This window comes from Acanthopagrus latus, chromosome 4 (assembly GCF_904848185.1).
Source record: "Acanthopagrus latus isolate v.2019 chromosome 4, fAcaLat1.1, whole genome shotgun sequence".
Taxonomy (NCBI): domain Eukaryota; kingdom Metazoa; phylum Chordata; class Actinopteri; order Spariformes; family Sparidae; genus Acanthopagrus; species Acanthopagrus latus.
This window is the reverse complement of record NC_051042.1, coordinates 20,308,789-20,334,200: the sequence shown is the minus strand read 5'-3', so window position 1 is coordinate 20,334,200 and position 25,412 is coordinate 20,308,789. Positions and strand designations below refer to the sequence as shown.

Here is a 25,412-nt window from a genome sequence, read left to right as displayed (position 1 = left end):
CACAGATGTTTTTATGATAACATTTTTTAACGGCTTTTTAAAATGTTTTAATTCACTTGTTGGTCTGATTGAATTGTAAGAGAACGCTGAATACTTAACACTCTGACTGTATTTCAGCTTCATTGCCTCATATATATGATAATGAAGCTTGTGGACTTCAGTGCACATTTGTTTCTGCTTCAAAACATTTCATTTTCACATCGAGACCTGAATCATCCTCATGGCTGTGTTCATTTCTGTTAGTAATTCAGTTATTAAAAAGGTGTTTTTTAAAAAAAAAAAAAAAAAGTTATTGCTTGGTGCATTATCTTGAACACAATTTCCTGCCATGTTATGTCTTACATATGAACATCAAAAAAGACACTCAATGAATAAAGTAGCTGGCAACACTTCATCATTCAGTTAATTTACTTTGTGTCCATGCGTCCAAATTGTGGTTATAACTGCGCTTCAGATACAAAGTCCGAAGGTGAAATGCAGTCAGTTAGAGAATAAGCATCATCCAGTGGGCACTGAGGCAGTTGAATGAGAGCATGTATGCATACACAGGTAAGGAGGGTTGTCACAGCACTATCAGTGAGCGTCTTCTTAGTGAGTCAAAAAAGGAACATAATCAGAGATATCACTTTAACCTGATGCTGTCATAATGTCCAGATAAAAAGATGAGGAAGAGGAACACAGCAGCCAAGACATTCTGGGTCTGACCAGAGGTTAGAGTTCCTTCTTCATCTCCTATTCTGTGTCCCTGAAATTACATTTGTATATTGCTTGAATTGTTTTCATAATTGTGTTGTGCTGAACAACATAATTGCTGTTTGGGTTTGTGCTCAAAGACAACATTTCTTTAAGTGGATAAAATGTTCTGCAAGGCAAAGAGGTTGCTGGGGATGGCTGGAGGCTACACACGTCGCATGTTGGTTAAGGTTGAAGAAAGATCGTGCTTTTGTTAAATGTCGATGAATAATCTTGTCTCAAGTCAAGCAGGATTCCAGCCTCAGTCTATATAATACAGTCACTGTAAATGGTGCACAGCATTCATGTTTTTTTTTTTCATTTGAATGGCCAGGATAACTTTTATCGAATATAACAATCAAAAACAATTTCACACCAACATACTATAGGTCCAAGCACCCAGCACCACCACAGACCTTATAAACATCACCCAGTTTTGTGAGTTGTTGAGTTAAAAGAAATGTAATAAACCCTGAGAATGGTTGTCTTTTTGAATTTGAGTTATTTTGGCTTTCTTGTTAATTCCAAATATTATACATTCATTGCGTTCGTCCCTATATGTGCATTTGCATCAAGAGCCGAGTGAGATATCGAAACGCCTGATGCCACATTTGAACCGACAAGCTGTCCCCTTGAGATCTGATCACCGAAGATGTCTGTTACCCGGAATAAACAGCCTCATGGTTTATAATAATGCAGTGCAGTGAGGATACAGACGCTGCATAGAGGAGACGAGGGCACATGATGATATGGTATAGATCTGTCTGTTTGTCACTGTTATCAGAGACTCCAGTCTGCAGTCCAGTTCTCTATAGTTTTCATATTATTTGGATATTTCTGTTCATATTTGCTCTTTATTGCTCATCGCTTTATCATCAAAACATGGTTTTGACATTGCTTCATTTTAGGAGGCGCTGCAGCCCCATCAGCACCCCTAGTTCCCGGGTCTACAGTCTCTTCTATTACTAAAAAGGACCAATAAACGAAAGACCATTCCCAAGTGCTGCCAGTGTCAAAGCTAAATGATGCTGTAGTCACTGTTAGTGGATATTTTATTTCAAGACTGCCTATTTTAGAGAAAAACTAATGAAATACTGTATGTTGTGAGTGAACATTTCAAGGATATGTTCTGTATCAACATATTTACAACTTGCCAGGCATGTTAACTACCAAGTTTTTCTTATTATAGTAGAGAATGTGATTCGCCAACATTATATTTGCCTCTCAATATAAGGGCTGTTCATGGAAATTTGCTGTTCCCATGAATGTAATTTCTGGCAGACAGAGCTGTCATCTCCCTCTCCAGATCCATTCCCCCTTTCCTAAACGAACCTCTCCTTTCTCCGACACAGAGCTTTATTACCTCGAGATTCATAGTTTGGTGTTAGGATGCATCTTCCTGCAGAGGTTTCATATTAAGCCTTCAAAAGTTGCAGCTCAGATCTGCAGTGTAACTGGGGGTGCAGATCTCGACTACGTCAACAGAGATTAAGTTATACTGCAGCGAACCCAATTGTCGCTGTTTATCTTAACACTTGAGAATCTGCGCTGGTGAACATATGGACAGCAGCGTCTGTCACAAGACAGGCAGGAGACACACAGAGTCCCGTGATGGTGGGTGTCATATGCTGTACAGATTGAGAAGCTGTTTGAGGCACACTAATGATTTTGGCCTACAAAAACTACATTTGACACGGCGTCGATTGTTCAGAGAGACAGCTTCAGAATACGATACTTTCATTCACTAAAAACAACACTGGCCCAACAGTCGAAAGCTCCACGGAAACTTTTCAAGCACTCCTGCTGCGTGATTCACCGCTCTAGTGTCCGCATGCTCGATGTGCTCCAGTATGTTCACCACTCCGTTCTAACCTTCATTATTCAACCGGACAGCAGCTGTTCTTCACCTGCACACTTCACCTTCCAGGAGAGTATTTAATGGATGAAAGAGACTCTGTGTGTACTCCATATGGGACTTCACAGTAGCTACAGCATCCACCCTCACAGCCCTTCAAGCGCAAGTGTCGCCAGGTTATCCCTGTTGGTGTTTGTGCAGCAATGTGACTGAAGCGATGCTGCTGCTATCAGTGTTTACATCTCTCTCAAAACCATTTTTGAGTCGCCTGCCGACTTCGGGGTTCTTCGGCTCAGAGAGCCCTGAGAATCCTCAGAGGTTCCTAATTATTGTTCAATGAGCTACAGCAGATGAACAAAGGATGAGGGGGAGGGGGTGTGCTGATGTGTGATGAAGGAGAAAATGATGTTGTTTTTCCAGCTCTCTAAAAGGTGCAATTTGCAGAATATGGACAGAATTCGATTGCAGCTCCAGATACATGGGGGGGCAGCGTGTAACCAGAATGATGGACAGATGCTACTCTTGGCTACCTGTCCTACCTGCTAATTAGTTAATGGGTCAGGTAGCGGTCAGTGGTGGAGCCAGTGGCCTTGAAGTTTGTCTAAACCAGGACCTTGGATCACAGTTGGAGTTTGGCAAATAAACACGGCTGGACACCAAACCAGGATTGACCACAACCTCCAAGACCGACTGAGGTCAGTTTGACAACAGGGGGATAATGTATGGAGGTGATTTACAGAAGCTGTGAGCAAGACTGTGACTTCAGGGACGAGAAACAGCCGGCGGGACGGGAAAAGAAGCAACAGAGAGTCATTTATTTTGACTGAACCAGAGGTGACTGTGGGAGGACAAACCAAAACTATATCAGTGAGTTTTATCTAGTTTATGTCGAGTGTGAAAGAAGTGTATTTTACAATGGTTTAATGAGGCAATTAAGTTAGCCTTAGTTCAGCAAAAGAGAAAATGCAGAATGCATTTCCACATTTGCACTCATGTTCCATTTTTCACTTGTTGATTTGTTATCCCTCAGCTTGATTAGAGGCAACTGCGGTTTTCATTTCCCATTAAGTCGTACTGGTGCATAATAAATAAAGCCATCAGCTGGATTGTCAGCATGATTGATGAGCATTTTAAACTCCTCATCCCATCAGTCTACCTGTATCACTGCACTACTGACTCTAGTTGGACAACAAAAGCTCACACAATCGCAATAGAAATGTATTTTCCTCCCACGCCTCGTTAGAAATACAGACAAAGCACTCCACGTCTGCAATCAGAGTAATCAAGTGTGCTGATAGGCTTCAGACAGGAAGATAATGACAGAGCTGATCCTGTTGAGGTCAAACAGCTCATTATTGCAGAGAGTCTCTGGCCACTCCTGTTCTGCCACACACATATGTTGAGGTTTAAAAGGAGGCTTTATGTTCTGGTGAAGGAACATACATGTTCACTGTGAAGCTGTGAGTTGACCTCCATCAGCCATGACGAAACATATCAACCTACCCAACTGAAACCTGATTGTGAAAGCCTGCGTTGAAATTTTAAAAAACTTTGAATGTTTTCAGAAGATCACAGCAATCCCGAAAACAACAAAGAAAACATTAAATATGAAGAAGGAAGGATGTGCACACTGAGGTACCTTGATGAAGCCAAGATAGTGGTTACTGGAGCTTAATTGTCAAGTCTTGTGAACATCTAGCGAACAAAAGCTTGTATTCATTATTAAATACTGGCACTGGGAAAGTTTAGAGGAGACCTCTTTTTCTATTAAAACTAAGAATCTATATTACATATTTAAGCCACTGAGCTGTCTGATCTGAGCTTTCTGAAAACAGATGTTGTGGCTAATCATATGTTCTAACATCTGTACGCCAAGATTTAAGTCAAAATGCATATTAAATTCCTATTCTTTAAAAAAAAAAAATGTTAGGAGGTAGCGTTCCAGTAAACGTGCAAGATTTGCATTTGTACCGAACACGATAAATCACTTTCACATTATATGCTTATTAGCTGCCTTTCACATCAGGAGATGGGAAGGGAAGGGAGGGGAAGGCTGCCAAACAACTGACTGCAGTTTGAGTCACACCACTGGATATGTGACCAGAGCAGAAGCACAACATTGAAATAGAAATTTCAACCTTAACAAACGTAAAGTTGGAACATGTAATTAACTGTGGTTTTGCACAAATATACATAGCTAACATTAACTCTGGTGATTGGGTTGATATTTGCAGTAAACAGCAGGTTCAGGTTCGAGGATGCAATGTTATCAAGCTGATGCTGTGAAACTCAGGACTGATTTGGATTTCTCCTGATCAAAATATTGTTAAAAATGTTGGCTGCTGTACTGAATTTGTTCTGACTCGAAACTATTAAAAGTTTAATTTGGACACAGAAATAGCAGATTTTCCATCAACTCTGCCAGCCATGAGTGAATTTGGCACTCGGTGAAGGATTTTACTGCCACTGAGACTCCTCATCACACTTTTTTAAAAATAGTTAATGCGTGACAGTCATTGGCTGACAATTCTGCAGGAGCACCTGGAAACACTGGAGGACAATCCTAAAATGTAGTTGACCTTGTAAGTAAAGTAAATAAGAAACATATATTTAACACTCAGAAGAAGAAAACTCATTCCAGATAAGATTTTCTTTGCATTTTTTGACAATGTACCAATTAACCATTTTTTATTTTTTTTTGTCAAGAGCTTACAATGTTGTGCTTTCCTCTCAGGGTCAGACAAAAATAAAACAAGAGATTTGCCTGAGTATTCAAACACTGCAAAGCTAATCTCATGAATTTGCTCCCTGCAGAGAGGAGCTTCTGTACGACTGCTGTGTCTTTGAGGGTGTGCGCGTTTGCGAGATGGGTGCCCTTCAATTCTGTCAATTTCTGTGAACGCATGTGCTGCATACATCTAATGAGACGAGAGAGCCACATGGTGCAGCTGTCTCCTCCAACTCTGCACCGAGGTCCATGCATTTTTCATAGCGGCTTTACGGGGAAGAGTAAAAATGCCCACTGAGAACCCGTCAGATCCTCGGATTGTGGCTCACGTCTTGTTCAATGGCTTCATCTTCCCATTGCTGCTCCAGCCATGAAATAATTTTCTTTATTCAGTGATGTCATAAGAAGCTGTTTCTGACTGTTACTTTTGACATGACACCTGAAGATACGGGTTTTCTAAAGTGTTTTCCAGTAGTTTCAAATGAAATCACGATAAAGATCACTCTCTGCCCTCGACCTGAAGCAGTCTCATTCTGAAATTCGTGGACTGCCACCGTAACTTATAGCAACCGTGAGCCAATAGCATCAAAGTAAGTGGGGAACCATGGCAATGGGTGTTCAATCAGAGGAAAGAGCCAGCAGCGCTAGTACTGCACTTGAAATGATGAAAGCAGATGTAGGGTCCCCTGCTAAAAAGCTCATAACAAATCGCACTTTTGTTCTTTACAAACAGATACTTTGCTCCAAACATCATGTGAGATGGATGATTTTTGCCACACATGCATGCAGACATTTGCATGCAGGCACTTGCACAGAGATTTTTCAAGAAAATGTGTGCCATATGACCTACATCCTACATTCATGACGGTCCAGTGTAACTACTACTGTTGAATCCGACCTAACTGCACTATTTCTGAATCAAACTAAAGGCTGAATTACACATGAACAGCAAACGAGCTTAACTGAGACCGCAATAGTTTTAGCAGCTGCAAATTCTGGGATTCACTTTCTGCATTTTTTTTTTTCTCTAGTACTCAGCCTTAGTCTTAAAAATCAACACATATGAGCACAATTTCCTCACTAAACATGTTAATATTAGCCAACACAAGATTATCAAGCCACCAAAGAGAGACAAAAAAAAGCCAGTTTCCATCCTCTGTGTTTGCTTTTATTGTGCCAATTCAATGTGACCGTTATCAGTCTGATCTCCTTGTCAAACACACACAAACAGACACACACACACACACACACACATACACACACGCGCGCGCACACTGCCTCAAATGATGAACACTGTGCCCTTTCCTGTGTTCTCAGGAATGTGGTACAGTACCTGTAGGGGATCCAGTCGGAGGAGTGCTTGGAGCTCATTCTGTATCAATCACTTTGACTGCTGCTGCCTGACTGCGAGGCTAACGGCCTGCAACAGCACCGGTGCAAGTGGCTACGGGGGTCTGAGGACAGCGATCACAGCCAGAGAGCCCACATCGCCTGTTCATCCTCTGCACGCAGCCCTTTATCCCCAGCCTGCCTGTGCTTCTTCGTGCGTCCTCTAGCTGAGGGGCAGCAGATGACTAACAATCCAGACAGACAGCCGCACTCCTCAGTCATGCACGCCGAGCGCATGAAATAGCCGTTTTCTTCTCTCCCATGTGGACGTTTCCAGTCAATGCCTCTCCTCTTCTCTCTTCTTCTCCCATCCACCGCCTCTGCTCCTGCTCCGTGCTGGCTCTCTTCCCTTGCTCGCACTCTGTAGGCTCTATCTAAATCTCCCTCCGTTTCTTGCCCTTTAAATCCCCCCCTCCCTTCCTCCCTCCCTTACCCTCCCCGCGCCTCCCTTCCTTCCCTCTCTGTCCAAATCTCGCTCTGTGCCTCTCTGCCCAATCTATCTCTCGTTATCTCTTGTGCAGCATCACCTTCAGCGGCATCAAGTGTGAAGCCTTAAGCGAAAAAAAGGTTATAGAGATTCCCCATTGTCTTGCCTCTCTGATGCTCCATCTTTGCTATTTCTACGCAATGTCAACCCCCCCACCTCTCTCTCTCTCTCTCTCTACACACACACACACACACTCTCTCTCTCTGACACACTCTATCTTTCTTGCCTGTGTTGCATGAGGCATGTAAAGCAGGGACTTTTCGACATGTTTTTCTGGACCCATAAGTTATTTATTCTCGCAGAGTAAGAGGCATTAGCATACGAATGTGCAGACTAGTGTTAACAGCCTTTTAATTCAACGCTCTCTAAAGCCAGACAAAGGCACCCTGTGATAGTGCCACAGCTCTGAACCTCTCTCACACACATCTGCTTCCGCCCTCAGTCTGCTGCCCCTCACTGTCACCACGCAAACACACACATCGCTCACTGTGCTCCCGGGTTTATTCAGGAGCCCGTCTATTGACAGTTAAACCACAGCGCTTTACAAGGAGTCAATTCATGTCAACTCCATTAAACAACTCAAGTTTTCAGTGTGTGATCCCCTGCCTTAGTTTGTTGATCTTAATACAGTGAAATCATATGAAACAAACCTGAGAATGTAATTTGGGGGAAAGAGAATCTGTCGCCTGTGGGTACAGATGAAAACATCTTGCCTCCCCACCAAAAACAACCTCGGGCTAAATTGCATTTGCTGCATTTCATCATCCTTGTGTTTTGCCGCACCAATCCCTATTATTTATTCACATGGATTCAGGACATTCAATGCACCAAACCACTGTGGGAAACACAAATGCGCCCCGGCACAAACACACGTCTATCATTGCAGAGGCATTTGTAATGTGTTGAAGCGTGCATTGTGCTCAAGGTTGGGACTCGTATCATGTGCTAATCAGATTAGACACACTGCGCTGGGTGGTGGAGCTGTAATACAGAATTCAGGATTGCGCGAATGTTATTTGGGCGACGACAAGTCAAACACTGGAGTCACTATGGAGTTCATCCATGCATCTTCTCCTCAATTATTTATTGTACGCCTAAGAGAAAAAAAAAGCATCCCTGATAGTGTTCAGGGGTAGAATGCCAAAGTAACCCACGAAAAAAAGAGTGGACGACTCCAGAGAGACAGAGACATTTCTGTTGGAGTTATGTAAAGTCTGCGGCTAAATCTTTGGTTTAGTTCTTTTAACACATCAATCTCTTTCAATTAAAACATTTAAATTCAAGGCTGATGTATTAAATTAACCAATCTAGATGTAAACCAATATGCCTGCATAATAAATAACAATGACTAAATGAATATCTTTTAAAAGCAGTGCTGGGTCATTTACTAAAATATGAATTCAGATCTCACACTCACTACTCATTTTAAAGATTTCTCACTTTACATCTGATTTTATATTTCTTACCTTGCACAACTTGCCTGATGCGCCAGATGTTTTGGGGGGTTTTTTTTATACAGAAAAGTGTTTCCCACACATATGTTTTCCTTGAGTGGTTCTTCCAGGTATATTAACAGCTGCCCGAGTATGTCATGTCCACATATTTTAGCATTTTATTGGCTACATTTATTAGTGTCTATCCATGCAAGAGAATGGCGCCATTTAGATTGAATAGCTAGTGGACAGGACAATCTGCAGTCTCCAGTCTTGTGATGCAACTTCTCCTAAAGTGGATTAGCGTATAAAAAAAAGTCCAAAATGCGAGGTGGAGTTTTTATGGCAACGTTCTGGCCCTTATCTGTTAAATCAACAGGCTTGTAAGTTTGACTTGACAGACTTGCCATAACAAAAAAAGAAATCTAAAGATCTGAAAATTTAGCTTTTTAATGTATCAAATTTAAAATGTGTTAATTGGAAGAAAAGTTGATTTTTGAGTCTCATTCCAGCATCGGGTTACCGAGTTTGGGAATGAGACTCACAAATAAACTTTTCATACAAATGGCACCTTTTAAGGGTGACATATTAAAAAGCTAAAGATTCAAACCTTCAGTGCTTTCCACAACAACTGATGCCACTGTCTACAGACACTGTTGGCCTGAAATATAATAACAAAAAAAATTGCAAATGTTTCTTCAGGTAAATGGCTCAATGCACTGGAATGAACTAGAAAACTAGAGAAAAGAACTAGATTGTATCCTTCTCCAGTACTGAAAGCATTCAAACCTTATGCCACTGCTTCACTGAAAACATAATGAAACATTGATTGCATTCCCTAATAGTAAGGCCTTTGAAAAATGTCAAGTCACAAAGGTGTTTCAAATTGAAAGAAAGTGTATACAGAGTGGACAACAGTTAAATAAATCTGCTTTCATGGAACAGATCGATTTGTCGCAGAGTTTCTTCCACCATGTCACACACCAATTGTGATGTGTGAATTAAACAGAAGACCGAGGACTCAAGTGGGTCATTCATTCTCGAGGATATTATTCACTTCTTTGTCAAACGTGGGCTCTCCACTGTTAACCTATTTAATAAAGAGTTTGTTATTCAACTATTACTGTGCTGAAAGGCATGTTGACAACAGTTTGTGTCTTTTCAAGTGGGCAGTAAAGTTAGATGTCCCTCCTACATACCTCTGCTGCTGTTTCTTGTGTAAGTTATGAAATAGTAACTTCACTCCACAAAAAAAACAAAAAAACAAAAAACAAAAAAAAACACACACAACACCAAACACACCCACCAAACTCAGAGAGATTAAAAGAGAGATGGTGTGTCTCAACCCAGGAGACCCATGTTCTTTTTAGTTTTTGTAATTTATTCCATTATGAAATGATTGTGTTAAGTAACCGAAGCATCATCATCACTCCTCGTAGGTGCAATTATCCTCGGATTTGAAAAAGGGGACTGCGCTGTAATTAGGCAGATCATCTTGTCTAACTGAGGATGTCAGCAAGCATCAGCTCTGCCAAAGCCCCTGAGCAAGGCACTTAACTGGGGAGAGAGAGAACATGATTCTATATAAAGATTCACTGGAAGGTAACTCCACCCTCAGGCTGTTTACAGCTCTCAGGGAGTACTTCTGCATATGTGGAAAAAGTAGTTTAAAGTCTTTTTGTGGCTCCAGAGGAAGCTGCGTGTTATCTGATAAATGTAATTATCAGGTTCATACTTCTTTTCTCACACGTTGCAGCAGTCCAGTAGTAGCAAACACACTTTAACGTGAAAATGGTGGAGTCGCCCTTTACAAACGGCGATTACTAACGGAAGTTACTGAGAACTGGTTGTGAGATAAATATAGATGACTGTCAATCAATGTAACTGCCTGTCAAAAAGCCCCCCCCCCCCGTGGTTAATGATGTGTGCCCTGCATATCAGCTGGTGTGATGAAAGTGGCAGCAAAAGGAACAAGCCTCTCCACTGAGGAACAGGTGTACGCGCAGCACCCTGCTTAATATTTGATGCTGAAGGGACGACTTTGAAGTTCGGTCCTGATCATGAGAGACTAAGGAGTGGGAGGGTAGGGTTAGGCTTTCATATAATTTCACAGAGACAAATGCACGTATATTCTCCTTCCTTACTAGAGCAGCATGTTTTCTTCCTCCGTCTTTATCCCTTTTCCCTGCGGCCTAATAGCCATTAAAGCATTAAACAGCAAATGATAAGATCCTCGCGACAAATTCGATTTTTCCCAGTCCAGAGTTTGTACAGTTTTCCCAGAGGCATTTTATTGTTGGTAACAGGAGGCCAGCACTATCAGTAATTATAATAATGGTCCTGGCATGGAAGGCACACACTGATGTGAAAATGGATCTCTGGCTTGTGTCTGCCTGTCTTAGTCAGACTGTCTGCATCACAGCTGCAGAGCACATAGCCTTAATAATACAGCAGCCTGATCAGGCATGAAGGACATGTGCCCACTGATGAGGGAGCATCTACTGTATTTCTATAGTTTATATCACATGCAAATCAACCAAATAGAGCAGAGAAGCTGTTCAAAACACACAAAAACAAACTTCCTGTCCAAAGTGTACACTATGAGTGGCTTCATCTTCTCCTGGCTGATACACCTGTGATACACTGGGTTCACAGCAACTGTGTGCTGCCATGCATCGCCAGTCAGGGGCTTTGCCCTCGAAAAAATATGCCTGTGAACTTGGAGGAAATGGAGGGGTTGCTCCTCCTCTCCAAGACTGCCATTCCTCACACGTCATACCCCATGCTACAGGCAGCTCTCCTCAACTTGTTTAGTTGAAAATTCACAAGTTCACTCCACAGACATTGCAGAGCCTAATGGCAAATAAGGTGGTAAATACCTGTGGTAAACTGGAAATTTGAGTTTATAGTAAAATTTGTGACATATTCAGATAGATGGACATTTTTGAAAAAAAAAAAAAGTTAATACATTTTTAGAACTTACTGGCAAATGTGCGCCTGTTTAACCCAGGCTCATCGATCCTGGTGCTACTGACACGACTTAACATTTTCAAATTGTGTGATGTGCTTCTGTCATAGTCCAATTATGTGCATCAATTCTTCCCTTTAAAGGAGACACATTATGCTCATTTTCAGGCTCATCATTGTGCTTTGGGTTACTACTAGAATAGATTTACATGCTTTAATGCTCAAAACACACATCACTTATCTCATGCTGTTCAGTGCTGCAGCACTATATTCCCTCTCTCTCTGATATGCTGTTTTAGGTCCTGTCTCTTTAAGGTCCGCCTCCTAAGTACTCAGTCTCCTCTGATTGGTCAGCTCACACATGCCAGACCCAGTACTGCACCAGAGAAATCAATTTTTAGCTGTCAAATTAGCCAATAGACATAAATGATGCAAATATGTGACAAGGCGACGTAGTGATGTCACAAAGTCACAGAAATAAAGGCGGGGACTACTGACGAGGAGTTTCAGGAGCAGTGTTTTCTGTTGCAGAGAGGGCTTCTGTTGGTGCATACCTTTTTAACTTTCAAGATCCTTGACATGCACAAGAATCTATAAAACACTGATAGAAAGGAAAAAAACAAAAAACAAAAAAAAGCACAGTAGGTCTCTTTTCAGTACGGAGAGCAGAGCCATAGTCATCTGACCTTCGGAATCATCATAGTTGGGTAATAAAAATAAACGAATAACAAGCACAGTTAGGTTTAGGAAAAGCTGATGTTATGCTGTACAAGTCAACAATGACATTTGATTGGATGTAAACACGTGTCTCCTGGGTCAAAGTCCTGCGTTCCCTTTACATCACATGATGCTTTTAATGTGCAGGGTTTGGACGCAGCTGTTTTTCCACATAAATTAAGGATCAGTGTATCACCTGCACACAAAATTGGACTTTTGGCGCAGGTAGTGCACGCAACTCAGTATAATGTTAAGTTATATTTACGCCAATTCAAGCGACTGGGCGGGTGTGTGTCCTGTGTGGGAAGAATCGCTTCACCTTATGTGGTGACAATAACATTAAAACAACACTTCACTCTGGACACGGCCTCCATTATGAACACTCAGCAGCAGTTTTTTTTTTCTTTGTCCAGTTAATGTGATGTGCCAGTTATCAGGTTTTTGTGACTACTGCAGACTACATTTTGATCAGGTGAGATTTCCTGACTTAACGAGTATGCAAGAACAACCAGAACGCACATTATTAACGACCAGCCTGCAGTGCATTTGTGATGGAAGTCTCAACAGAGCTGATTTTGTTCTCCAGATTCGAGGGAAGGCTTTGTTCTTTCAGCTACATTCGGAGAAGCCTTAAAAATGGTACTGCCTCATCAAACTCTCATGACATATTCAGCCTTGAAATGCGGGAATTAGGACAAAAAGAGTGAGTCACTAACTGGATCTACATTACGTCATATCCCACATGAGAGCATGCTGCACTTCTGGAGACTGGAGGCAAGCCATGGGATCCTGTCAACAGCAAGTTGGTGTAAGCTGTGAGAAAGCCCTGTCTGCATCAGGCGGACGCTCGCCTCTTTAATTATGCATATCAGAGGAATGAATGGGTGATATCAGATCGAGCAACACAGTGTTGGACAGAAATAAAGGATTTATGAAGCTCTAGTGTGCTTAACTGTATGCACCACCACTTTCATTTGCAAATGATTTGAGAGTATATGGAAACTTAACATGTTTGCACTTGCTGGCAGGATCATAATAGCAAAACAGAACCAAACAAACTGAGTTTCAAGTCGTGCAAATACCAGAACGCCTTTCTAATGAGTAAAAAGATTCACTTGAAAAGGCGAACGAGCTATTGTTCCTTCTTCTCACTCAGGAGAGTGTCCAGACACACAAACTGATCTCTATCTGGCAGCTCCAAATGCTTTCCAGCCTTTTCAAAACTGTGATTGCATTGCATATTCAAACTACTCCTTACAGGCTTTCCAAATCTCCGTCATAATCAGATAACATTTGATTGTTCGATTCAGACCGGAGTGCCACGCTGCCGCACTGTTTCGGAAGAAACAACCGTGTAAAATACAATTCTGGCAAAACCTGATGACACATATAGACCGACTGATTAAAAGCCAGGAGCAGCTCACTGAGGCTTTCTATGAATCAGCTGTGGCAGTGTGACGTTCCAGCCGCAGCTCAGTGGATGGTATCATCATTTATAGATAGATGTCCTCAAACCTTTGTACAAACTATTTGACAGCAATGTGAGGTGGCTCAACGCAAAAAAAAGGGCCATCCTTTGGAGGTCGCTGTGAGGCAAAAACAGTGGTACCTTTATTTTAAGGGGTGTCGTAAATCTTAGAATGAGAGAGCGAGAGAAACAGAGGGACTGTGTGTGTCTGTGATTGAGAGTGAAAATCAAATCTCACAGGCTTGGAGAGAGAGCGAGGGAGAGACTGTCTGTGCGAGAGCTTTTGCATGAAAAGAATGAAAAGTGAATGAGCGTATTGGCTCGAGTCCGGTATTGATTAAATCTAATGCGCACCCGCCATTGATTCCCTCTAACATCCAATGTGGTCATTGCCGGTAAACGGCAAATTGTGGAGAATGTTAGTTTATATTTCAGTCACATTCTCAGGGACCCCCTTTTGTAATAGCATCACATCATACCAGGTGGACCTGAGGCTGTAGCAGAGTGTGAAACTATGCTAAAGAATCGGCAGGCTGGCGGCTTACACACACGCCAAACGCACACACACGCACACAGAGTCCTTGTATCAACAAAAAATCCCTGTATCTCATCTCTATGCCCCAACAGAGGCCATGCATAAAACATGATTTGGATTAGAAAATGTCACGCTGGATGAAACAGTGTCCCAGTGTCCCAGTGAGGCAACCAGATGGACTGCTTCAATACACCAAAGTTCCTCTGCATCCTTTCCTCCCTTTCCCCGGCACTGCTTGATCTGTGTGTGTACAGTATAAGACTGACACTGTTGAAAAAGCCTGCGGTCATCAGGAGAGCTTGCAATACGCAATATCATCTGTTGTGATGAGATTTTTTAAAAAGTTCTCTTATACAGTATCTTAATCTGATCTGACTGTAGGGATAACACAGAAAATCTGCAGAACTAATTTATCTCCCCTTAAACAGTTACGCAGATATACTTCAGTACAATCACAGATCTGGATTGGGTGATGTCATAAATTACAAAAAAAAAAGGAACATTTCTCAAAATCTGTGGCAACAAAGGCAAAAAAAATGGTTGCTGCGAGCTGAAAAAGATATTTGCTAAACATTACAAAAACAACCAGTAATCTAGATCAATCCCTAAGTGTGACAACCTGAACGGGCACATGTTGAGCTCAGCTAAACTGGCGTTTATGGCAGGGTTTCCATTTGGAAACCACTTGTATCCACGGGCAACAGACAAAGATGCACAGCTTAGTATAGTTAGAGGCACAAAGCCCAATATGGACGGGTGAGTCATCCCTGACATTTTCCCTCTGTATATACAGATGTGTTTATACTTCTGGACAAATTACATCCTAAACTCACAAAGTCATTCTCCAGCTGTTAAAGATGCAATCCGTGATTTTTTCCCCTAGCTGTTAAGAGCGTACTTCCTGTTTTTGTTAGTTAAAGCAGCCTAAAAGATTAATGTTAGCAAAAGATCTTGGCTTGTTTTAATACAAGAAAAAGCATGCAGGGACTTGAGACATATGGTTTGTAAGATTCATTTCTTTTTGTCATTGTTGTAGCTGTTATCATTATAAGTTACACATTATTAACTTTGTTATCACTTTTGTTCCGTTGACATTGGTTTGCTTCGACAATATGAGCTGTGTGTTTTCATGCCAATAAAACTTATCAATTTTGAGATTGAAATTGAGATTTATCATTATAATTTAATTGAGTGCTTTTCCCAGCTGAGTGTTTCATTCACTCAGAGACACGTCTCTAAGCATAATCCAGGCATCATTACGCTCTCTTAATACTGAAAACAATTTAGTAAAATTCAAACCAAGTGTAAACCTTTTAAAGAATTAGGTTTGGCATTATATTACTTTTTTGAAGCCAGAGGGGTATTTATTTGGATGAGAGGGTGGAGCTGAAGCAGATATTCTGACTGGACCTGACTGAGAACCTCAGAGACACTTTGGTAGCAACTTGTCAATCAAAAGGGAGACACAGCCTAAAGCACACCTGTTTCATCCTCTGTTTTACTCTAAATGAACCAATTTTCTAAATCAAACATCATGCTGTATTAAAAGAAGACATGAAGTGTGAATTGAGACCATAAACTCGTTTGAGAAATGTTTGCTGGGGTTATAATTCAAGTGAGAAGAAGGGTCATTTTCTCATAAGTTACAATAGAATCAGACAGAGTCTCCTCCTGCTGGTTATTAGAAAGAATGCAGGCTTACGGCACTTTTACACTGGTTTCACTTTTCACACATCCATATTTGGCACTAATAAAAACTTAAATTTAGAAGGAAGCAGGGTTGAAATAATAGGATTTCGCTTTTTATAAAACCAGTGTGTTAGACTCACCAGTTCTACAGGACTTGTTTTCCAACAATATTTGCAGTGAATTTTTGTAAAGTATTTCTATCCACATTACTCTCTACTAGTCTCAACAACACTGAATGAGCAAAAACAGGAACGACCTGGTCTTTTTGTAGTCTTCTTTACACAAAAAGTTGAAGATATTTTATGTTTATATAAAATGAATAAAACCACATTTCTCCTGTAGCTCTCCATTTTAGGTCTTGTTAATTCTAGAAAGTATGAGAAAGAAAGTAATCATTTCATAAAACTCTGTATTTAATCCCAAGTTTTATATTCTGTGACCCGCAATACATGCAGGTGTATTTGTGGCGTATCGCAAAACTGTCACTCCTGTTCTGTGCAATGTGTTTTTGTCTCATTGTGTGGGCGGACAACAGGCCATGAAAAGTAAAAGAATCAAAAGCATTGTCCTTTCGGAGGTCAACTGCCCGTGTTTGGTTCTAACAGGGGACTAAAAACCAACATCCCACACAGACTGACACGCGCGTTGTACCTCACACCCTGCTGATAGAAAGACAGCAGAGAGGCAGAGACGTTAAATGAGAGTGTCGTCTTGTCAGGTGCTGAACAGTGTGCGAGTCCTGTATCTATCTTTAGAGGATTGTGTGATGTGACTCACTGTTTCTGAGCCGTTTCTGCACATACTTATCCGTCTTTCTTTATGTTTTATCTTCAGCTCTCAAATTAGTTTCTGCAGAAACACATACTCTCACAGCCATCAGCTCTAGTTTGGAAACCAGTAATTACATATTATGAATCAGACAAGCAAATTGCTCAAGATAAAAGTAGGAAAATTGTGAGCCATAGGGTGCTGAAAATTATATGAAAAAGTAACTGTGGCCTTAAATGACACTGTTACATGACAGAGCAGCATTTTCCAAGCTTGTTCACTATGAAGATATGTATGAGTGACGCACTTTTTGCTGAAAAAACAAAGCTGAACCATGTCATTCGGACTCTAAGATCATTTCCTGGATGAGAGAGCACTGCTAATTAATGTTTTTTTAATTCCCTGGACATACGCAGAGACACAGAGGGAGAGCTGTGGTGTGAATGTGTGCAACCCTTGCATCCCAACTCAGCATCTTTGCGAGGAGGAGGTGGCGGCGGCGGTCACGCTGCCTTCTCTGACACACGCTCCTCTGCCTGTGACCATGGCAACAGCGAAGACTAATTATCATTTAAAAGCCCAGTGGTAGGCCATTTATCCATCATATCCGCTTTAAGAGAAGACACACATGCACAGAAACAAGCACATTATCATCTTGGCAGTTGCCATATCTGTATTAATTAACATGTGGCTGTGCCTGCAGCGTCCAGTAGCATCACTGTGTCGTTGCAGTCAGTGGCAGGGTTTGATTTTCCTGCCCGACAGGGGGACTCACTGAACAGTGGTGGAGAGGTGTAGTGATGACTCATGGACACATGGAGGTGCTGTACCATAGCACAAACATTGCTTTTCCAGCTTCACAATCCCTCAGATGACTGCTTCACACTTACTGTAAGGGAGGGGGAGTCACAGTTACTGCAAACAAAAACATCTTCTACAAGCGCTTACAGCGACAACTTGTGTGGAAAATTAGCTCCCATTTAGTCCCATTCATGCATTCGTTGTGTTGGTGTTCTAAAGAATAATTTACTCACATTGATGTAGCTAAGTTTAGAGCTTGGACCAATGAAAACCTGACTGTAACACCAGCTGGCTTGTGTAAAATGAATGCCTTGTCTTAGATTTGATCCCAGATCTACAGTCACAGGTCTTTTGAGCAGGCTTTCTACCGTCTTGAATCTTTATTTCTCTCCTTAGCAATTATTGGCTTTTTTACAGCACAAACATACAAAACACTTGCAGATGGCTCTGACATCATGGTCATAAACAACACATTTGACAGATTGACGATTAAGAAATATAGTAAAGTCATAAAATACAGAACAGACTGTTCTGTATTTTTGGACTGTGGGTATCAACTCATATAGTGAGAAACATAATAAATGTCAGGAATGAGACAGAACAGATTACAAAATGTTAAAAAGGAAAACATAAAAAAAACACTTGACCCCAGCTCTGCACCACAGACTGTTTGTATGTTCAAATGTGTTTAAATCAGCTTATGTTTTAACTATTAAAAGGACAAGGAGGGAAAAAGCTAATTGGATCCGTACACTGTATTTGTGTCTCCTTAGATATATAAATACAGTAACTATTGATCCTCAGAAGGTGTTGACAGGCAAACATCTTGATAACACATAATGGATAAAGGGAATGGCAGCATACAAATCAATGTATAACTGATGAATCATCCATCTACGGCTGGTCATCGAGGCCATTCCTTGTTCCTTCGTCCGAGTGGCTGCTCAGCATCTGTTTAAGTGTTTAAGAAGACCAGCTGGTCTCTTCATCTTTAACAGATCCAAATAATCCTCCAACTATCCATTAATCACACAGCAATATGCTTCATGCTCTCACCAGGTTCGACAGTATTATATTCTGGCAGAAGGGCAGCCCGGGGTGACTTAAGACACCTGTCAAATCACATGCTATATCAGGCTTATTGACACAATGTCAGATTGTAAAAGTGATAACCACAGCTTTTAGTGCGCCAAGCAAGACTGATTATTGGCAATTATTTGAAATAAAATGTTTATTGGTAAACATACATTAGATCAAGGCCTGAATTAAATTAATAGTCTGGTCAACAAACACAAATTACTTGACTGCCACATGATTAATATTATGCCCATTAATTTAGTTTTTAGACGTTTCAGTGGAATAGTTACATTTACCAATGCTTCCTCCTGACTTTTCATGAAGAGATAAACCTCTAAATCATTAAATATATGTTAAACATTCTTTAATGCAGCTAATTTTCTTTTCTCCCTTATCTGGGCCCCTAAGTGACAAGGAGGCCAGATCCAGCTCAGAAAACATCAACATGACTGTGTTATTAGGATAAAACTGAGTATATCAACAAACTGCTTTTAAAGCAGTCCAGTAATGTGTTGAATCGGTAACAAGTTGTATATATTGACAATCTCATCATGTCTCCAGCCAAAGAGTATGAATTTAAATGAATGATTAAGACATCATAACAGGACAGAGACATTCAGTGATTGGCTGTAGCTTTGGTCTGTTTTTCTTTTGGTCTGATTTTGGTAATCATAGGACTGTGTCTCGCCCATGTGTCTGTTACAGAAATAAACAGCAGTGTAGTGAAATAAACAGCAGTATAGTAAAATAAACGGTAGTATAGCTGAATAAATAGCAGTTTATTAAAAATACACAGTAGTGTAGTAAAATAAACAGCAGTATAGTTAAATAAACAGTAGTATAGTTAATAAATAGTAGTACAGTTAAATAAATAGTAGTACAGTTAAATAAATAGTAGTACAGTTAAATAAATAGTAGTATAGTAAAATAAACAGTAATATGGTTAAATAAATAGTAGTATAGTTAAATAAACAGCAGTATAGCAAAATAAACAGCAGTATAGCAAAATAAACAGCAGTATAGCAAAATAAACAGCAGTATAGTAAAATAAACAACAGTATAGTAAAATAAACAACAGCATAGTAAAATAAATAGCAGTATAGTAAAATAAACAACAGTACAATATAATAAACAGCATTATAGTAAAATAAACAACAGTATAGTAAAATAAACAACAGTATAGTAAAATAGACAGCAGTATAGTAAAATAAACAACAGTACAATAAAATAAACAGCAGTATAGTAAAATAAACAACAGTACAATAAAATAAACAACAGTATAGTAAAATAAACAGCAGTATAGTAAAATAAACAGCAGTATAGTAAAATAAACAACAGTACACTAAAATAAACAGCAGTATAGTAAAATAAACAACAGTACACTAAAATAAACAGCAGTATAGTAAAATAAACAACAGTATAGTAAAAAAAAAAACAGCAGTATAGAAAAATAAACAGCAGTATAGCAAAATAAACAGTAGTATGGTTAAATAAATAGTAGTATAGTAAAAGAAACAGCAGTATAGATGAAAAAAACATTCCTTTAAGGGCTTGAAAAACTAAAAACTAGCATGTTGTTTTTTATTTTGTCTGACTTTATACCTATGATTGTTTATTGCACAAGAAATTATTGATTCATTTAATTTGGAACAGTTGTGGTCTCGACAGTGATAACATACTCTTACTGCAAAAAGCACATGAAAACAATTTCGCTTGCCTTTTCTTTTTCTCACAACCTCATTAGCCGAGAGTGTAGAGAGATAAAATACGTAATGAAAGAAGACACCAGAATGAAGATTTTTTCTCCACCATGTAATGAAGGGTCGCAGCGAAGATTAGACCACATATGTTCACACTTACAGTCTGTTCATTACAGTTCTGTTCATTCACCACAAACACACACGCATGCACACACACACAACCTCATTTCTCAAAAACTTGCACCATGATGCTTCACCATAGCAACAAGCTCCAGAGGCATATCCCACACACATCCACCAGTGGCACAGAGTCGTGGAAGAGAGGATGGAGATGAATAAAGAACAGTACGATTAACATATTTTACATTTATGAATCGTTTGAAAATAAAAATCCAATAAAAAATATTAAAAGCATAATTAAAAAGGGTAGAACCCATGCAGAAATACATTTTTCCTGAGCTAATTTAAACTCAGGGTTAGGGTTTTAAGCTATTTGGCAAATGACTATTATCCAAATTTACCTGCAGGCCCTAAGAGCAGCTTCACCGTTCTCTACCTGACAGACAGGCTGTGTATTTGCGCACAGGGGGTCAAATAATGATTTGACGTTCATGATATTCACAGTAATCGATGGGTAATGCAGTTTGAAAGAGAAATATCCTGTACAAGAGTACAAGAAGGGAAAAAGATGAGATGAACCGAGTGAGATCAGTTAATTAATAGCATGAAGAATACATGAGGACAGGAGAACTGTTGTGATTATTCTCTCACTTCATCACATATCTTGGTGAAAACCATCCAAGATTTTAAAGTTTCAAACTTGTGCAGTTTAAATTGGGGACCTTATGCTGTCCAGTGTTGAATGTTGATTTTGAAATGATAATACTCATATTTTCAGAATATCAAATAAAAATATGCCAACATATTGAAAATAAGATCCCAACATTTGGGTGCAAATAAGCAGCTGAACAATTGACTCAACACTGACATGTATCAGATTGTTGATATTGTCACTATGTCCAGTAGAGGAGAAAGGAGAAAACTACTGACACAATAGTCTGATAGTCCATCTCCTTAGAGCTCTGTTAATACTCCACAGTATTCAACAGCTAATCAGAGACTTTGTCTGTCTGTCTTTAGATGCATTTATGACTCAATTTATTAGAGCTTTTTCCACTGAGAACCACAGGGATAATAAGCTCACTGAGAATGAGTTAATACAATAATGCTGTGGGCTGTAAAACTAAAAATGAGCCAAAAGATGCTATAAAACATAGCAGAGAAACGAGCAAACCCCAAGAAAAGCATGCATGTTCCTGTATGCCCCTGAACAAACATGTGTATATCAATTAATATTTACGTACGTATATATGTGAATAACTTAAGAAACCCCGTGCACAGCAGTGCATCCCTCCTGGGTGCAATTGTACAGATTAAACCACAATGGACAACAGAAATCAATATTCCAGCCTACACCGATGTCACTACAATGTAAACACGGTACGTAGCCTATAACACATACAAATGCCAACGTATAGCAGAAACATACTTCAATATTTTTTTCCTGATGACTGGGCTGAATATCAATGAGAAGGAAGAATGGATTCAATAATGTATTATTATTATATCTGTAATATTTGTTGTTACAGCGCAACTGGATAGCCATGCTGCTCCAGACTCTTGATCCCAAGGCGCACACCTGGTGTATTTAACACCAATCCACTTTGATGTAAAGGCAGACCAGCAACCTCTCCTGGTTTAATAAGACAGTAAAGGCATCAAAGCAACGAGGCTACAAACTCCGTCATGCCACATACACTGATTGTGAGCTGGGAGCAGGGACGACGCTGTTGCTTTCAACTGAAGCTGCCTTTACAAGTCTAAAAATAGAAGATTTATTTTAGTCAGAAACGCTAAACTAATAAAAACATCACATTTAGTGATGGCATTTGGTGACACTGAATGAAAAACCTTAATTTTTCAGTGTTTCCACTAACTGACATTTAATATAATCAATGATTTTCACACTTGGATTTTTTTTCTTTCTGACACATGAAAAAGCAATTTTAGGCATAAAAGTGAGGCTATTATGTGTACCCATGTCTGTTTCTGTGTCAAGACTGAGAGCTCGTGGACAACATCTATTCAAAATTCAAGGCTGCTTGAAAAGGTAATTGCTGCCTAACAAGCTGGGAACAACTGCAGTGTTCAGAAACTGATATTTGAGGGAATGTTATCCATTTTTTTTCACACTACATGCACTATACAGATGAATTCATGAAGCCTTGGAAGATTGTCCCACACAACACCTCCACGCCTCAAAACTGCATCTCTCAGCCCTTCAGAGATCATCTTTTCAAACTCATTACCGTCAAGTGTCGCTGGAGGACATTTATCCTTGACAGTACAGCTGATTGCCCAGTTTCTCATCTGTATCTAAAGTGTACGTAGGAGAACGACAGAAAGCACTATTCAAACGACTCCTTTCTCAGGAGGTCGACATTTCATGGACCCAGACTGAGAACAGCGCGCACTGATTCATGCTGCGAGTGGGGTGATTTTCAAATATTGTAATCGGTCCCATCAGGAGATTAAGTTTTCTGAGTGGATGCTGAGAGGAAAATGTGGCAGGCATCCTAATTGTTGGTCACACACACTCACACACATACACACACAAACCGTAAATTATCTGCTATTTTCCTGTATCGCACAATATTTAACCAAGGACGTTCAATCAATGAAATCATACCAAGTGTGTGGAATTTAATAAGACAAGTTTGTAAATCCATGCGGGGTCCTGCTGGGTTGATTCTGTCAGGTAAAGCATTAAATTCAAATTTGAATAGCTGAACAGATACTGTATGTACAGATGTAGATTGAACTGTAGCTAAATCACTGTACAGACTATAAGTACAGTGATCTATACTGAGTTAACACGATTGTGATTGTGGGCTGTATAATCAAAACTAACTTGACTACATGTGGATGCCTGAATGGATACGTGAGTTGTGTCAAAAGACCAGTTACTTCTGCATCATGAATATTGTTATTCACACTTTCTATTGCTGTTGTTCATTTCCTCCCTTATTTTTGTTTTTTAACTGCAGTCATGCTTTGGCAGCACACATAGATGCAACACAAATTATATGAACATTTAACTGAACTGCTCCTTTACCACTAACATCTTTACATTTGCACTAGCATTAATCATGTAAATTGTTTCATGGAAAATATAATTACGACTTATAATTACGACAAATTTACTGTAGCAAATATTGTATGTAAGTACAATTTTGTACTAGTTTGGTCACAATACTTTTTCTAACTTAGATCCAGTACGTTTGAAAATATCAATTTCTGATCATTTAAACATTTTGGGCATAACATTTTGGATTTTTATTAAAAGATGAATGTAAATATAACAATGTTTGTGTGCTGTGAGTTAAGCTGAACAGCATCTACTGTAAGTTAATTCATTTCTGGAGAAGGTGGGCCTAAGTGTATTGATACTGAAGAGAATGAAGATTGAAACTGACTCGAGTATTGATAAATCCATATTTTTGACACTAACTAGTATTTCCACTTTATGCTACTTTATACTTGCACTTTGCGATGTTAGAGCCAATGTTGTACTATCTACTCCACTACAGTTATATGATAACTTTTCTGTACTCATTACTTTACAGAAAGTCTGAACCCAGAAATTTTAATGTTTTGATTTTCGTCAATAAGTCTCATATCTGGTAGAATATGGACTCAGTATGCATCATGGGGACATATATTGTACAAAGACACCAGATTCATCATATTGTTGTCATGTATGTGGTCCAGATAAGACCTCATTTCATGCCTGGAAATACCCCAAGTCAACATTTTCCTAGAACATGTATTGTATGAATACATGTATATGTTGTATTGTATATCTGTCTACAGTATCCTGAACGACATAAACTCTGGAATAAAAGCGGTCAGACATCCAATGAACATGAAATCTGTGACTCTCATCATCCGAGGGTATCACTATCACAAGCTTGGAAAATTCAGGCAGTAATATCTCAGTTGATTACACACACACACACACACACACACACACACACACACACACACACACACACACACACACACACTCTCACACGCTCACACACACACACACACACACACACACACACACACACACACACACAAACCACTGAATCCAATAATCAGCAACATGCTGAATATCAGATCCGATAATCAGCCAGGCCGATAATCCGTCGGTCCCTGTAGCATACTTGCATTTGCCAGCAAATGGAATTAGCATCTCTTCTGTAAATCTCAGACACTCCAAAGTTGCCAGTTCTCCTCGGTCTTGCATGCTTTCAGAGCTCGCAGCCTGCCAGCATCGCCACCGCAGCAGACACCGATCCCTCCCTCGCAACAATAGAATGCCAAAACACAAAAGAGGTAGGTGCTGGAGAGGAAGCTTCCCAACCTTTGCACCTGATGTCGGCTCCCACTTGTCAGCAAACATCAGAAAGGCTGCAGCTTCAAACCACAGAGGCGGGTCAGCTGGCTGACAGGCTGGCTGCCTTCCTGCTATGACACCCTCAAACTCCCTCTGATCTCCACCCCTGAAAAAAAAATCTTCGAGCTTCGCCTCAGTGGATCCTAAAAACAACCCACACTCTTTCCTCTCCTTACCTCACATCTGCTCACTAAACTCTCCACCATCCGTCTGCTGTGTTCATTGTGCTGTCTGGTTAGAAGTTACATCCTAAAAACAGCAATCTGACTACAATGTAGGCATATGCAGAGAGACGGCAACTATTCTTGTACAATAAAATGACAAGTTGCTGTATGATGATATCAGAAAAATGTGGCATGAGGTGGAAATCATTATTCACATCATGTTTTCTGCACTCTCAGCCTGTTTGTGTTCCTGTCCGTCCTTTTGTTTGTTCCCTTAAATCACTTCAGTCAACGTGGCTGGTGTAATACTTCAGAATCTGTATTCAGCTGCAGTTCTGGCCATTATTTGTATGTTAATATTTCACAAAAAGAAAGCTGAACAGGGGCTTAGCATTATC

At 40.0% G+C, this 25,412-nt stretch overlaps 1 protein-coding gene across 4 annotated transcripts in view; it reads right to left on the bottom strand.

Moving 5' to 3' along the window:
• Positions 1–25,412, bottom strand: part of tub (TUB bipartite transcription factor) — a 56,161-nt gene that overhangs the window by 18,977 nt on the left and 11,772 nt on the right. Inside the window, exon 1 of one of the 4 annotated variants that reach the window (XM_037096398.1) lies at positions 6,649–7,075. The exons of the other annotated variants lie outside the window; for them this stretch is intronic. Within the exon in view, the coding sequence (XP_036952293.1) occupies positions 6,649–6,686 (38 nt within the window). The 5' untranslated portion in view covers positions 6,687–7,075. Of the gene's footprint in view, positions 1–6,648; positions 7,076–25,412 lie in introns of those variants that run through there. 4 annotated transcript variants of the gene reach the window in all.